Source organism: Microtus pennsylvanicus, chromosome 22 (assembly GCF_037038515.1).
Source record: "Microtus pennsylvanicus isolate mMicPen1 chromosome 22, mMicPen1.hap1, whole genome shotgun sequence".
NCBI classification, from domain to species: Eukaryota; Metazoa; Chordata; class Mammalia; order Rodentia; family Cricetidae; genus Microtus; species Microtus pennsylvanicus.
In genome coordinates, this window is record NC_134600.1 from 1,466,597 (window position 1) to 1,482,876 (window position 16,280).

Below are 16,280 nucleotides of genomic sequence, written 5' to 3' on the forward strand. Positions count from 1 at the left end.
TTTGTTTTCCTGGCTCAAAGAATCCATATGACTGAGATTAAGGCCCTGCTGATTGTCTGTGGCTAAGATTGTAGCAGAACACACGGGAGGCTGCATGTTTCTACTTGTTGCGGTACATACGCCCCAGGAAATGGAATGCAGTCCTGCAGGACTGGCAGTGCCAACTCCTCTAGTGCAGGGGAGTCTGAGCTGGGTACAGCCTGAGGGCCCAGCACCCTCCACCCTGGGCCACTGGCATAGGTAGATGGGGATTGTGGAGGACGTCATGTTCTCACCCGCCTCTCCTCTGCCATCCGCGAGGAGGGGGCTCCCTTTAGTGAACTAAGCAGGCGACCCGTTTACTGTTACTGAGTCTGGGCATCGTGAGAGAAAAGCAGGCAGAGAACATGAGATACGGGGATGGCGAGAGAGAACGTATTGAAGAGGAAGGGGACTCGGTGCCTGGAGAGCCCCCCAGGGTTTGCAGGTGAAGAGTGAGCCTTCAGAATGGAGGCCAGTCTCTCACACAGCAGCATGGCTCCTCCAGCCTGGCTGTTTGGAATGGAGAACTAATCTAAGGAAAAGACTTCCCTGGTCGGGGGTGCTTGGGCGGCTCCTCCATGAGTCAGCAAGGCCAAGGCTGCTCTTCAGAACGTGGCATGAACTAAAGCCCTGTTTGCAAACTTGTCTCTAGGCTGGGCTGTTGATTTTAGCTTCCTGGAAATGGAAACAACTTGTTAACTGACCTTTCTTGTGTTTCCACGTCGCCACCCCATAGAGCTCATCTTTTCTTCCTTTCTTTTTATCTTTCCTTCTCCCTGATGCTGGGGATGGAGTTTAGGGCTTTGTAAGTCTGGGCAAGCCCACCACCCCTCACCCAGAACCCTCTTACAGGTCACAACGTTGTAGCTATTTAATTATTATCCTCTATTGATAATAAGTCCCAAGTTTGTTTGTTGTTGTTGTTGTTGTTTTTGTTTTGTTTTGTTTTGTTTTCGAGACAGGATTTTTCTATGTAGCCTTGGCTGTCCTAGAACTGGCTCTGTAGACCAGGCTATCCTGGAACCCATAGAGAGCCGCCTGCCTCTGCCTCCCAAGTGCTGGGGGTTAAAGACTGAGCCACCTCTGCCCCGAGGTTCCCAAGTTTTTCTTTTTTTCTTCCTTCCTTCCTTCCTTCCTTCCTTCCTTCCTTCCTTCCTTCTTTCCTTCCTTCCTTCTTTCTTTCTGTCTTTTCTTTCTTTCTTTCTTTCTTTCTTTCTTTCTTTCTTTCTTTCTTTTTCTTTGGTTTTTCTGTAACTTTGGGGGCCTGTCCTGTCCTGGAACTCTCTCTGTAGACGAGGCTGGCCTCAAACTCACAGAGATCCCCCTGCCTCTGCCTCCCAAGCATTGATAATAAAGGTGTGCGCCGCTACAACCAGGCTTGTTTTTGAATCTATCTTATCTCCAAATTCCTCAAGCTAGAAATTTTCTTCCTCTAATTTATAAGGGTATGAAATCCTTTCTGTCTGTCTGAAAATTTTAACAACTTTTCTTTTTTAAATCTTTAGTTAAAGCTGGCAAGATGGTTTAGCAGGTCAGTCCCTGGGACCTACAGAGAGAGAGATTCCCCTCCTGAGAGTTGTCCTCCGGCCGCCACACAATCGACATGGCATGAGAGAGTGTGTGTGTGTGTGCGTGTGTGCATGTGTATGTGTGTACACTCACACGGAGGGGGAGAACGTTAATTAAAAAACTCATGTTAAAACTTTTAAAGATTTTTGTTTTAAATCTTGTTTCTAAGACGTACTAATTTGAAACTTTGTCTCTTTCATTTTATATACCTAAGGGATTTTTTTTCTTGTGGAATTGTAAATGATTACACAAAACACATTTTTCTTTCTTCCATCCCCAGAGAGATAATGGCTCCTGTTGGGCCAGGTCACTCAGAACTGCTCAGAACAGAATCACTGATGCTGTTTTTCATCAGAGGTTAATTCCAAGAGAGGCCCCCAAACCCAAATGCTCAAACAAGTAAAGTTCTGTGTAGGGCTGGGGGGAAGGCTTATTGGATGAAGGTTCACTCAGCCAAGGCCTGTGCCCCAAGTTGGATCCCTGGTACCCAAGTGGTGAAGGAAGCCCGACTTCTAGCACATTTTCCTGACTCCTGCCCTGCACACGCAAAATAAGCAAGTGGCAAAGCAAAACACAAGCAAAAGCCCTGAAAAATGAAACTATGTATGCCATAAAAGCTTACTCAATGGGATTTTTGTTGTGTTTTGGTAACAAAATGTCTAGTTTACCCATGAAAATGTGGCTTTTTTTTTTTGTAAATTACTGTTTGTTCTGGCCTCAGCAGGTCAGCTTGGTTTAAAATGTGGAGGTATTATTTCAGCCTCCTAGGAGAGGCATGTTTAGAAGGTCATTAACGGTTACGGGTATTTAGGGGAGAACTTAACTCTAGTGTTTATGGAGCAACTTGTATTTACACGGTATTTTTACGTGTATTATTTCATTTAATTCCAAGGGGAAAGTACTGAGTGTTTTAACCATCATTTCTGTTTTAGAAAAAGATTCAGGTGTAAGCTGTTGTTTCTCTAACGGCGAGGAAGAAGTAACCAAACGAGGACGGCCTGTATTCTAGTACACCGACCTTCTCACGCTCTTAGTCATCAGAACAAGCTGTATTTTTCTTATTTCAGAATTCAAAGGGTAAGTAAGAACCCCTCTAGTATGTATGTTCTATGTGCATGAGTGCAGGTGCCCACAGAAACCAGGAGGAAGTGTGGTGTCTCTCGGACCTGGCATTACGGGGGTCGTGAGCTGCCTGATGCAGCTTCTTAGAAATGCACTGTTAGCCTCCGAGCCACCCCAGCCTTCATTTTTCTCTTCTTTCCTTTTTTGATACAGGGTCTTGCTGTGTAGCTCTGGCTAGCCTGGAACTCACTCTGTACACTAGGCTGGGCTTGAACTTGAAACAATCCTCCTGTCCATACCTTCTGAGTGAAAACAAAAATTATTTATTTTAGGGCTGGTTATAACATTGTGTGTTGATGTGGATCATTATATGCCCCCTTGACTTTTTTTCCCCTCTTCTTTCTGTGCTGGGGACTAAGCCCAAGGCTTTGCGTATGCTAGACAAAGACAGATGCTATTGTGGAATTACACCCCCAGTTTTAGATCAGCATCCATATTTCAACTGTGGCCAACAGCGCAGCATGGTGGCACAGGCCTGTAATTCCAGCACTTGGAAGGTAGAGGCAGGAGGATCAGGAGTCCCATGCTACCCTGGACTCCACAGCAAATGTGAGGTCAGACTAGGCTGCGTGAGACTACTCTTACATGCGCAACAACTGGTGTCCACGAGGACATTTTGACAAGGTCTCAACAAGGAATCCGCAGACCTGGCAGAAAGTTGTGCCTCAGAGCCTAGCCACCTTTTCCTGAGTAGTGAGTAATCTAAATGCTTGACTTCTCCCCACTGTAGGCTTTGCCGAGCAACCAGGGTGCTAAAAACGGTCTAGATCTGTGGAGATGCAGGAGCCCATTTTCCAGGAGCCAGGCTGTCAGAAGCCGGGAGAACAGGACCCTCAGCAAGCAGGGCAGTTTCTGAAGAGTTCTTTATTATGTGTGTTTAGTTTCCTTGCTCTGCTTCCGTTCCAGAAAAAGGAACCTGATTCTTGTAAAATGGGACCGAGAATACTGCTTTGAAGGTCGCATGTGCCCAAGCTTTGGGGTAAGAGACAAGGCGAGCTTGCAGTGGCCACGTCACGGGCGTCGGTGGCGGGGTCAGGTCCCTGCCTCTGCCCACAGAGGAGACACTGGGGTCGGAGGCGGATGACTACGATTGTAGATGCTTTCAGGAGAGTGGGATGAATGACTGAACCCCTGGTGGCGATTCTCCTGCCTCAGCTGCTGAGATGACAAATGCGCAACCATGCTCGATTGCGTGAATTACTTACTGAGCACTGTATAGCTCGATCAACTAGACACAGGCGAGGTCACGATTTATGCAAGAAGCCAAAGGATCAGGAAGCAGAACTGAGCTTGTGGGGACGGAACGCCAGCCTACCATGTCTGTGAACCGATCCGCACAGGCCATGCGCACCCGCTCCGGCGTTGCTGGGCTCTGCACTGTGAAGTCCTCCTCGAGGTCTCGTTCTCTTCGCGCCGCAGCCACCGCATCGGCAATGGCGAAGAACACAGATGACCCCAGGAACATCCCAGACTCCCCCAGGCCCTGCAAGAAAACACATTTGTCTGTTTTTATTGATTTTGATTTTTGTTTGTTTGTTTTCGGGCAGGGTCTCACTCTGTGGCTCTGACTGGCCCCAAACCCACTCTGTAGACCAGGTGGAACTCACAGAAAGCACCTGTTGTTGCAACACGTTTGTTTTAAAGGTTTCTCTAGCGGACGACAAGCTACTTCGGGGACAGCATTGTTCAGCATTCGTACTCATTCCCCGGCATACAGTTTCCTATAATTAATTTCTCAAACATCTCAAAGGTTTATCGTTCAGCTTGCCAAGCAAGTGAAGCTCCTAGAGTTCTTTTTTTTTTAAAAAAAAAAAAAACCCTGAATTTTCTGGATCTTTAATTCTCTCTGAGTTAAGTATTTGTTCTAAGGGAAAGGAATGCATGTGTGTTTACATGCATGTGCGCACACAAGGTGTACGTGTGTTTCTGTGTGGTAAGAGAAGGGCACCCTGATTAGAACAGTCGATGGTTTGAACTCGCCAACTTGATGAGCAGAGGAAAGAACTCATCCTGATTCCCAGGTTAAGTTTGGTTCCTGAGACAAGGGCATTGCTATGGAACTCAGGCTGTGAAGTGTGCTATGGAGTGGACCAAGCTGGTTATGAACATCCAATCCAAATACCTTTCTCCCTTTACTTCATGAGTGTTAACGTTATAGGAATATATGACCACGCCCCTCTTGGTCCTTGTTTTTTTCCGGAGGAATCTTGCTCTGGAGCCTAGGCAGGCATTGAGTTCATGATCCTCATGCCCTGCCTGGGAACTCTCGACCTGAAGTTGTTCTCTGGAGCCTCTTTGGCTCCCGCCCCTGCAGATGCCTTCCAGCCCAGCAAGAGTCTGAAGGCCCTGTCCATGCTCCTCCCTCTGGATCTGTGATGGCCTCACGAATCCAGAGGAGATGCCTAGGCGGCAGGGAACAGGGTTTCTCTGTGGGTTTGGAGCCTGTCCTGGAACTAGCTCTTGTAGACCAGGCTGGTCTCGAACTCACAGAGATCCGCCTGCCTCTGCCTCCCGAGTGCTGGGATTAAAGGCGTGCGCCACCCCCGCCCGGCCTACAGTTGTTTTTCTTGTTTCCAAAAAGAAAATCAATTTACTCCTGAATGAGCAAGAGGAAATTACAAAGTAAGGCCGTGCCTGCTCCTAGGTGTGGTGGAGGAGAAGGTTTGTTGTAGATAAAGGAGAGTCCAGAGCGAACGTGACCAGACTGAGCTGGACCCTGTAAGGAGAAGGGGGAGGGGAAAAGGCAGGGTCAGAAGACCAGGGGACCTGGAGGGTAAAGGGAAGACCAAAAGGCCAGGTAACCAAAATGATTGGATTGTATAGGAAAAGCAGCTGGAGGAAGGGCACCCCAGACCCTGGGCTGGAGAAGTTTAGGGGGTGGTATATGCCAACCATATACCTTAGCATGTAGGGGCTGAGGGGTGCTGGGGGAACCTGGCAGCCAGGTCCACCTGTTAAATATTAAATCATAAATAAGCACCCCAGTTAGCCATTTGTCTGGAGTTGGGTAACAACTCCTACCTAGAAGCTTCCCAAAGAAGATTTTAAGGACGACATCATGTCTCACACCTCGCTTGTGATCTGCGCAGGGCGACACAAACAAAGCTGAACTTTAATTCTCCGTCCCTTCCCTTCAGTCACTAATAAAGGTGGGCTGGTGTCTTCCCTTCCTGACATGCCTGACATTGGAAGCCACATGATTCTTGGGCGTGGGGGCTGTCTAACACGCTGAAAAAGCCGTTTAGCCAGCTCCGAGCCTTGCTGTGAAATCCTTCGATTCCTTTAGACCAGAAAAGCATCTAGACGTTATCAGTCTCCCCCTGCATGAGCCTGTCTGTCTCCGGGAGGGGTAGGACGTTCTCACCACAGTTGGGACTGGCTGTTCTAAAGTCTAGGTTTGCTTCTGGATCTGACTGAGGACCCCCAGGTCCCTCAGAGGTGGGCAGTTTAGCTAAGAGTAAAGAAGGAGGGTGGTCCGGGGTAGGAACAGTATGTTCAGGTCCCTGAGGTCTAAAGTTTCTATGGTATCATGTCTTCAATCTCATCCATTCTTTTGGTTTTGTTTCTTTGTTGAGACAGGGCTACCTTGTGCTGGTCTGGACCTCTCTATATAACCCGAGGGGACCTTAACCTACCCTCTGCTGGGATAACTGGTTTAAGCCACCACACCCAGCTCAATAGTACATACTTCCTCCACCCACCCCTTTTAAGGGTGTATGTGTGTGGGTGCGTGTGCACACGTCTAGTTAGCAGAGTGCAGCCATGCAAAGTTCAGAAAGCCCCCTTTGTCAACCCTAATTAACGTGGCCAATCAAAACACGCCAACCCATCCTAACGTGGGGTTCCATTTTCCCTTTATAAAATGCCCTTTGCCTGTGGGCCACATCTGTCTCCTTTTTTCTAGAGACAATCCTTCCTTCGTCCTCTGGGCAAATATCCTACCCTCTTGTTTGTAGTCAGACTTTTTCTTTGGGCCTCCAGCTCACAAGTAATGACACGGAGACTCGTTATTATTAATTATGCAAGCTTGACTTTAGCCTAGGCTTGTCTCAACCAGCTCTTGTAACTTAAATTAACACATATTATGTTTTAATCTATGTTCTGCATGTCCCTCGTGTCTCTTGCAAGCCTTGATCATCCTTTCCTACTTCCTCTCTCTTCCCAGGAGCCCCACCTCCACCTCCTGCCTAGTTATTGGCTATTCTACCTTTTATTAAACAAATCAATATAGCTTTTTAAAAATTAAATCAAGCAACACAGTGAACAAATATCCCACAACACTTGTTCTCTTCCCTTCTCCCTCATCCCCTGTCTCCTGTCTCTTATTCCCTGCCCTCTGTCTCCTGTCTCTTACTCCCTGCCCTCTGTCTCCTGTCTCTTATTCCCTGCCTTCTGTCTCCTGTCTCTTATTCCCTGCCCTCTGTCTCCTGTCTCTTATTCCCTGCCCTCTGTCTCCTGTCTCTTATTCCCTGCCCTCTGTCTCCTGTCTCTTATTCCCTGCCCTCTGTCTCCTGTCTCTTATTCCCTGCCTACTGTCTCCTGTCTCTTACTCCCGGCCCTCTGTCTCCTGTCTCTTATTCCCTGCCCTCTGTCTCCTGTCTCTTATTCCCTGCCCTCTGTCTCCTGTCTCTTATTCCCTGCCCTCTGTCTCCTGTCTCTTATTCCCTGCCCTCTGTCTCCTGTCTCTTATTCCCTGCCTACTGTCTCCTGTCTCTTACTCCCGGCCCTCTGTCTCCTGTCTCTTATTCCCTGCCCTCTGTCTCCTGTCTCTTATTCCCTGCCCTCTGTCTCCTGTCTCTTATTCCCTGCTCTCTGTCTCCTGTCTCTTATTCCCTGCCTACTGTCTCCTGTCTCTTATTCCCTGCCCTCTGTCTCCTGTCTCTTATTCCCTGCCCTCTGTCTCCTGTCTCTTATTCCCTGCTCTCTGTCCTTCTGGGGCAAATGAATCCCCTCTGTGATGGGAACTTGGTCTTTGTGTGTCCTGTGCCAACCTCTGGCTTTTCACAGAAGATATCCCCAAGTTACCATTCTTGTAAATGCTCTTGACCTCCTTTGAGGTTGAACCTCTCACTGGTCTGGAACTCACCAGTTAGGCTAGACCAACTGACCAGAGAGCACCAAAAGTTGTCTTGTCTCTGTCTTCCCAGCACTGGGGTTATAAGAGTATACCACCACACCCATAATTTTTAGGTGGGTTCTGGGGATAGAATCCATGTTCTTGTGTTATTAAGGCAAGGGCTTTACTGTTGGAGCTGGAATCTTTCCTCAAGATCACAATATTATATTCTCGTTCTGAGATGAGAATTGAGCATGGTGGCCCACACTGGTCATCTCTTGGGAGGTGGAGTTTGGGGGATCAAGAGTTCAAGGTTATCCTTGCCTATGCAGTGAGTTTGAGGTCATTCTGGTCTCCTATAATCCATCTCAAAAACTCAAGAAAGAAATAGACATCTGGGTAGGAGTAGCGCACGCCTTTAATTCCAGCACTTGGGAGGCAGAGGCAGGTGGATCTCTGAGTTAAAGGCCAGCCTGGTCTAAAAGTGAGTTCCAAGACAACCAGTGAGTTCCAAGACAACCAGGACTACACAGAGAAACCCTGTCTCGAATAAACAAAAAGACCCCCCCAAACCCAAAACAAAAAAAAAAGAAAAGAAAAGAAAAAGAAAGGAAGGAAGGAAGAAAGAAAAGAAAAATAACTAGATAAAGTTTTTAAATAAAAATGTTATTCTCCCAAGAAGTGCAAGGTCATATATATATATATATATGTAAATATATATATGTGTGTGTGTCTGTGTATGCAATTTATATTTCAAGGAGAGAAGGTATTAATGAAACCTGAGCCTAGGCTTGCTCCAGGAGACTCATTTCTCTTTCTTGGACCTCAGTTTTTTCTAGGTGACTGGTCTCCAAGGGTCCTGATCCAGATAACCACGTGCCTCCAGTTTTTGTTTTGTCTGGCGGCCTCTGCTGGCCACGTTCCCTGGGCTGCTGCAGCGTGGAGGTAACCTAAAGTGATGTGCTCACCTTAGACGAGTAGATGGTTAGCGGCGTCTCAGAGTTGGGCAACAAGGACACGTTGAATTGCTGAGGGACATCAGTGACACTCGGAATTTTGTACTCCTCCGGGCTCCGAGAGTACAAGACGCCTTCTGGAGAATAGTGGAGCTCTTCCGTGGTATAAAGACCCATTCCCTGAATAAATGCGCCTTCTATCTAAAGGGGAGAACGGCGAATTTTAGTCTGGTGGCAACGTATCCTTGTGAGAAGCTCCTTATTTCCCCTTTAACCACTCTTAGGAAGGGGTTTCCTCCCAGGTGGGCCAGCACCTACCTGCCCGACATCAATGGCTGGATTCAGGCTGCAACAGGCATCCATGACAATGTCCGTTCTGATTTTCTGAGCCAAACAGAAATTACCTCTTTATAAAAAACTTGAATTAAAATTAAACTATTTTAAGGGGCGAAGGATATAGTTCAGTACTGGCGTGTTTGTTTAGTATGTACAAGGCCTGAGGCTTGATCCCTAGTATCTCTCTCTCTCTCTCTCTCTCTCTCTCTCTCTCTCTCTCTCTCTCTCTCACACACACACACACACACACACACACACACACACACAAATACTGTCTTTAGGTTAGCTCGGAGCAGAAAGGCATTTGCTGTCCCAATTGGTGACCTTGAGTTCAATCCCTGGACCCATGTGGCAGAAGGAGAGACCTGAATTCTGAAAGTTATCTTCTAACCTCCACGTGTGTGCTATGGCAAACATGTAAACTCCATTTCAATAAACAAACAAACAAACAAAAAGGAAATTCCAATGAGCTTCTTGCTAGTCCAGAATCATTGCCCTGAGCCTTATCGGCGTTAGAAGCGGCAAACTTCACATGTGGTTGCCAGGCCTGGCAATGACCTGGAAGGTCTGCATGTATTGTTTTGGCTCCTGCTAAGCGACTCCAAAGTCCAGGGCATGTTGGCGTGTGTGAGTGAATCACCCGGTAAATCATTGAGCCTGCTTGGCCACTCTGCTCTACCTGACTTCATTGCTCTAGTAGAATTCATGAGCATATCTAGTCCTTGAAAGGGTTGGACGTGGGCAGCATTTTACTGAGAAAATCATCTAGTACATTGTGTGTATAAGTTTAGGGGCAAGATTTTAGAAGGGGCCAAGGTAGGTGCTGAGGCCAGTTCTGACTCTCAGTCTTTGTGGGTCTGCTTCCTTCTCCGAGAGACAGTGAAGCTGCCTGGCCTGTCTGTTTTGGCACTGTGTGTATGTGTGCGTGCACACGCGTGTGTGCGTGTGCACACAAACAATTGTTGGGGGCCTCAGAAGCTTCGAAGTATCCTTGGGCTATCTCAGGAATACCGCTGGGCTTTCCTTTGCTTACCATCCCTAAGTATTTATTCTGATAACAACTTTCTTTGTTTCGGTTTAATATCTGGGCTTCTTCCTTTCTAGTCTCTGGATTGGAAGTCCCTCCCTCCCTCTTTGTCTCCCTCCCTTCAGTCTTTCCATTCTCCCTCACTTCCTTTGAACAGGGTCTCACATAACGCAAGCTGGCCCAGAGCCTAGCTGTAAATGGCCTCTTCAGATCCTTCTGCCTGTCCCTTTACAGGGCCACGATTACAGTCACGGACCAACACACCTAGTTTTACGCGGTACTGGGATTAGCACGCAGTCCAAGGCTTCGTTCGTGCTAAGTGAATATCCTCTCAGCTGGACTATATACCCAGCCCTTCTCTTCATTGTTTTTGAAACTGAGGCTGGTCTTGAACTTGTGGTCTTCTGGCCTCAGTTGCGCAATGCTGGGATCACAGGTGTTTCTCACCATCTCCTAGTTGGTAATTGTCTCCTGGCTCGAACCCTGGTCTCTCAGGCCCAGCCTTCCTTCTCAGCCTGGGCAGGAAAGGAGGCTGGAGACGCCTCAGCCCTCCTCACGGTACATTTACCCTGACACTTGCTGTAGTTTCTGCTGTGGGTATGGGACAAGGGAAGAAGACGGCCACTCAGCATTTGAAAACCTGTGTTTACCAGCTCCGTACATCCCCAGAGGACGGCACCTCACAGAACTGACCACAGTGGGCTGGCAATTTAGTGTCTCGGGGTTTCTTGTTGGTTAATGGAAGAAGTTTTGTCTTGTCAAAGAATAGACTGTTCTTGAGAGCTTAACATCACACTGAAATTTCTGGACCTTTAGTTATACATATAAACTGGAAGGCACAGAAAAGGCCAGATTTTAGCTTTCTAACTCCATAAATTCTAGACGAGTCCTGTGTTCCTTTCTTTAGGGATTCTTTAGGTTGAGCTGACAGATTTAAGTACGTCCCAAGGACTGCATGGGGTATATTTCTGCTGGAAGTGTATTTGGTGTTTCCTTGGAATTCAAGTTTAATTATCCAACCCGTGGGGCTGGAGAGATGGCTCAGAGGTTAAGAGCATTGCTTGCTCTTCCAAAGGTCCTGAGTTCAATTCCCAGCAACCACATGGTGGCTCATAACCATCTGTAACGGGGTCTGGCGCCCTCTTCTGGCCTGCAGGCATACACACAGACAGAATATTGTATACGTAATAAATAAATAAATATTTAAAAAAATAATTATCCAACCCGTGTTTTTATTTGCTAAACCTGGCAACACACCTGTCAGTGACTAGCTTGTCACCCAAACCAGCAGGCAGAGTCTCAGGAAGGCAGGGACACTGGCATCTGGGTGTTTGAGGAGAGCCCGAGGCAGGTCCCAGGTTCACCTCCAGGACTGCTGCACAAACACCGTGATCTATGTGGGCCTCTGCATGGAAACCACTGGGAAACAACCTAAACTAATCGTAGACAGTCTGTGACCATGTGAGTGTTTCTCTTTAAAATGATCTCACATAAAAATGGGCAGTGGTGGCACACACCCTTCATCCCAGCACTCTGGAAGCAGAGGTAGATGGCTCTCTATGCATTCGAGGTCAGCCTGGTCTACAAATCTAGTTCCAGGACAGCTAGGTCTGGACCCTGTCTCGGAAAAAAACAAAACAACAAACAAAGAAATAGACAAACAAGCAAGAAAACCAATAGAACCACAGAGACCAGCAAGATGGCTCAGCAGTTGAGGGTGCTTGCTGCCATTGCTGGTGATGGGAGTTTGATCCCTAGGACTCTGTGGAAGACTGTGCTGATTCTTACAAGCTGTCTTCTTCTGACTTCCACAAGTGCCAGTGCCCTCCTCAGGAAAAAAATAATAGACGCAAAAACAAGGTGATGTAATGTATCAGAAAGAAACTTAGGAGGGCACTTCTTTCCAGACGTCTCTTCATTCCCTGCCTCTTTAAACCATGGGCTGGGGGCGTGGTTCTGAGTGTGGTCTCTAGCCCTGCATAAACTGGACATGCCTACACATGCTTAGAAGCCCAGCATTTCAGAGTCGGGAGAAGTAAGATTGAGAATTCGAGTTCAAGGCCAGCCTGGGCTACCTGAGACCCTGTCTCCAAAACCATTTTTCCCCTTATAATATTAAAGTGGAAGAAAAATTAACTAACAATAAATACATAGAAGTATTTTGATATGATATAGCCATTATAATTTTCCTAACGCAACAACTTCCTATACTTGGGTCCTATTTTATTTTATTTGATACTTCTGCCACTTTTATTTCCAGAGTGGTATCCGAAGTGTAAGTCACAGGGCTTGTCATTTGTGGTACGATGAATTTGTCTAGACACGCTCTCTGCCTTCAGTAGGTGGCTTCTTGAAGATCAACAGCTGGCACAATCTCCCTTTCACACCCTGCTCCACCCGTCTGTTCCTTGGGACATCTGCACAGCCCTGGGGGGATCGATGGCTACGGTTGGGCATCACGACTTGTCCTTCCTTGGGGAGTAAAACCCGCTTTTGGGGAAGACTTGGGAAAGCAAATCTGCCATCTGGAATGAAATGATACCTAACGCAGTAATCACATTCAGCCAGTTGTAGACACTTCTTTCTGACTACTATGCTGTTAGTTTATGTGACAGTTCCAAGAGACGACTGGATCTCTTGCAATCTCCATGGCGTTGAAAGAATTCTCTGCTCCCCTGTCGGTTAGGTAAGGACCCTGGGCCACTTTCTGCTCAGGGCAGTTCTCTGGTTGCTCCTGCTCCCTTGCAGGGGCAGTGTTAGCCCAACTGACCTTGTGAGCTCCTGTCAGGCAGTCGATCTCAACCTCGGAACAGGCAGCTCCATAGACGTAGTATGGGAATGGGTCTCCCTCCTGCTTCTCCCAGTCCATGAAGGCCTTGTAGCCCCTGAGAGGATTAAAGTCTTTTAGAATGGGGGAGGGCAGAAACCACAAACAATAGCCATAGCTTTTAAAAAATATACCATAGTTTACAATAGCATTTCAGCTGGCTGATACTCATTTCAGCTAGCTTTGTTTGTTTGTTTGTTTTTGTTTTTCGAGACAGGGTTTCTCTGTAGCTTTGGTGCCTGTCCTGGAACTAGCTCTTGTAGACCAGGCTGGCCTCGAACTCACAGAGATCCGCCTGCCTCTGCCTCCCGAGAGCTGGGATTAAAGGTGTGCGCCACCACCGCCCGGCCCTAGTTATTTTTTTTTTTGAGAAGATTTTTATTTATTTATTTATTTTTAAATGTATACAGTGTTCTGCCTGAAGGCCAGAAGAGGGCACCAGATCTCATTATAGATGGTTGTGAGTCACCCTGTGGTTGCTAAGAATTGAACTCAGGACCACTGGGAGAGTAGCTGCTGTTCTTAACCTCTGAGCCATCTCTCCAGCCCCCTTTATCTGTCTTAAAGAGGATGTGCCTTGAGCTGTGGGAAGGATGTCAAAGACGAAGAGGACAGTGATGTTTGCTCCCACGTTGACAGTTTTTGACCTTGGGTCCTATCTGCACGTTGGGAAACCCCATTAATTTGGGGTTGTGTTCCCAGAAAGCGCCCATCGAATGTGCTAACCCAAGTCACAGGGGACTTGGTGACAAGATAGCAAGGCACATAAAGAGAGCCCGGTGATCCTATTCATTCATTAAGATGTGGCCGATGGCTTCAGGTCTTGTTTTTATCCTAGTATTACTTTTTGCAGAGCTGCAGTTTGAACCCAGGGCCTCTCTCACCGGACCACACTCCCACCCTGAAGATGTGTTCACACGAGGGCTGGACGGGCTATTCTGGGGCTGCACTGGACTGGTCGTCACCGCTCCTCCCCTTCCCCCACAAGCGTTTCCTTTTGTGCAGGCGTGTGTAGACTAAATTGGAACCTTAGTGCCACGTATCCTTCTTGAATTTGATAGTCAGCTCTTCTATTCACTTCATGTATTTAATTAACATGGATTTATTGAGACCCCCCCCCCATTGATCAACACTGTCTATATGAGGATAAGTGATTTCTCACCACACCCTCCAAAGCCTGCCTCCAGGGAAGAGGGTTTTATGACACAGGAGGGAGACTGGGAAGACTGAGTGAGAAGTTAGTTCTGGGGATGATGTCACTATTCACAACAAAGAACAGTAAGGACCGAGGGTGTAGGTCAGTGCTAGAACACTTGCCTTGCATGTACAAGGTCCTAGGTTCAATTCCCAGCACCAGAACAAACAGCTAATAATTGTAAATAATATTAGACAAATCAGAGTGTTTTCAATCCCATATGGGTTATTAATTATTCAATATTTCTTTAGCTATACCACGCAGAGCCCTATGTGAATTCACAGAATTTTGAGACTAGAATAAACTCCCATAATTATATAATACACTCTTTCTTATGAATAAGGACTGAGGCCCAAAGTAATCCGATCACCTTATGGTCTCGTAGATAAGCCGAGATGCTGTTTGAGTTTTACCTGAAGTATCCAGTGGCCGAAAGACTGATTCTCTGTTCAAATGCTGCTTCTATCTGTGGAACGGGCATATTGAAGAGAGATTGAATAGATATACCATTTGTTAGGTGAAAATGAGAATATTTCACGTGTAAAACTTGACGCATGCTCCCTGCTGTGGTTGCCCTGCTCTGACTGAAAACTTCCTCTGGTTGGGTCTGAAAGCCTGGCGTGAACACTAGAAATTAAAATCCTGTGATATATCCATGGTAGAGGGAATAAACTCAGAAGTTTCTTGGAAGAGAGGCTGGAGAGCCATCTTAGAGTTAACAGCGTTTGCTGCTCTTGCAGAGGGCCCTACTTCAGTTTCCAGCAGCCCCATGACAGCTCACAACTGTCTGTAACTGAACTTCCAGGGATCTGATGCCCTCTTCTGGCCGCCACATGTACTGCATACAAATAATAAACGTGCAGACAAAACACACAAGCAAAATAAAAACAAATAAATCTTTATTGTTCTCTCTCTCTCTCTCTCTCTCTCTCTCTCTCTCTCTCTCTCTCTTTCTTTCTCTCTCTCTCTCTAAATAGGGTTTCCTCTATATAGCCTTGGCTGTCTTGGAATTCACTTTGTAGACCAGGCTGGCTTTGAACTCAGAGATCTACCTGTCTCTGTATCCCGAGTGCTGGGATTAAAGATGTGTGCCACTACATCTGGCAATAAATAAATAAGTTTTTTTTTAAAAAGCTATTTGGAGTTAATTTTAAGTGTTAACAGTATTAGATGTGTGTGTGTGTGTGTGTGTGTGTGTGTGAGAGAGAGAGAGAGAGAGAGAGAGAGAGAGAGAGAGAGAGAGAAAGAAAGAGAGAGAATTATTATCCTAATGAAAAAGTGTAGGATATTGTGAAGTTGGATTAAACGAGTCATTAGCTTTGAGACAAATTCAGTTCTCTTTCCTAATCAAAGCATCCAGTTCTGATGTGGCTTCTGGAGGCCCTTTTCCTCTTCTTCAGTCCACAGGCAGAGATGCTCCTCACACATGCCCTCTCCTCTTCCTGGGGGACACCCTTTCCCGTGTAAGCTCTCCACACACACCCTGGAACAGCCCTCTCAACCTTAACAGAAACCTACTCACTTAGAGAATTTTCCAAATTTACAGACAGACACTTAAAGCAGCAGGATTATTATTTTTTTTGTTGTTTTTTTAGACAAGGTTTCTCTGTAGCTTGGGTGCCTGTCCTGGAACTAGCTCTTGTAGACCAGGCTGGTCTCAAACTCACAGAGATCCGCCTGCCTCTGCCTCCCGAGTTCTGGGATTAAAGGCGTGCGCCACCACCGCCCGAAGCAGCAGTTCTTAACCTGTGGTCACAACCTGTTAGGGGTCAAATGACCCTTTCACAGGGGTCGCCTAAGACCATCAGAAAACACAGATGTTTACATTATGATTCAAACAGTAACAAAATTGCAGTCATGAAGTGGCAAGGAAACAGTTTTATGGTCTCCACAACATGAGGAACTGTATTAGAGGGTCGCAGCGTCCTGTCTGCTCCCTGCTGTGGCACTCGGGATGCTTCCGATTGGTATCTCACCTATGGTAACGGACAAAAGGGAATGCTTACCCAGTCCCTCCATGTTCCGTCTGGGTTTTTCTTAATGATGGGCTCCAGGCGTTTCAGAAGGATCTGGCAGGCATTCTAGAAGGAATGAAGAAGAGAGCCCTGTGGTTAGGACTCGTGGTGAAGGCTCTTCAGCGACCGCAGGTCAGGGATGATGCACAGCCCGGG

The 16,280-nt window shown here is 46.9% G+C and overlaps 1 protein-coding gene across 1 annotated transcript in view; it reads right to left on the reverse strand.

Annotated features, from left to right (window-relative positions):
• The window catches only part of LOC142839674 (aldehyde oxidase 2), a 71,194-nt gene that overhangs the window by 7,321 nt on the left and 47,593 nt on the right, over positions 1-16,280 (reverse strand). Inside the window, exons 29-34 of the mRNA XM_075955901.1 lie at positions 16,116-16,190; positions 14,523-14,575; positions 12,858-12,972; positions 9,043-9,108; positions 8,737-8,925; positions 4,028-4,195 (exon numbers count right to left, since the gene is read on the reverse strand). Coding sequence (XP_075812016.1) covers positions 4,028-4,195; positions 8,737-8,925; positions 9,043-9,108; positions 12,858-12,972; positions 14,523-14,575; positions 16,116-16,190 — 666 coding nt within the window. The remainder of the gene's footprint in view (positions 1-4,027; positions 4,196-8,736; positions 8,926-9,042; positions 9,109-12,857; positions 12,973-14,522; positions 14,576-16,115; positions 16,191-16,280) is intronic.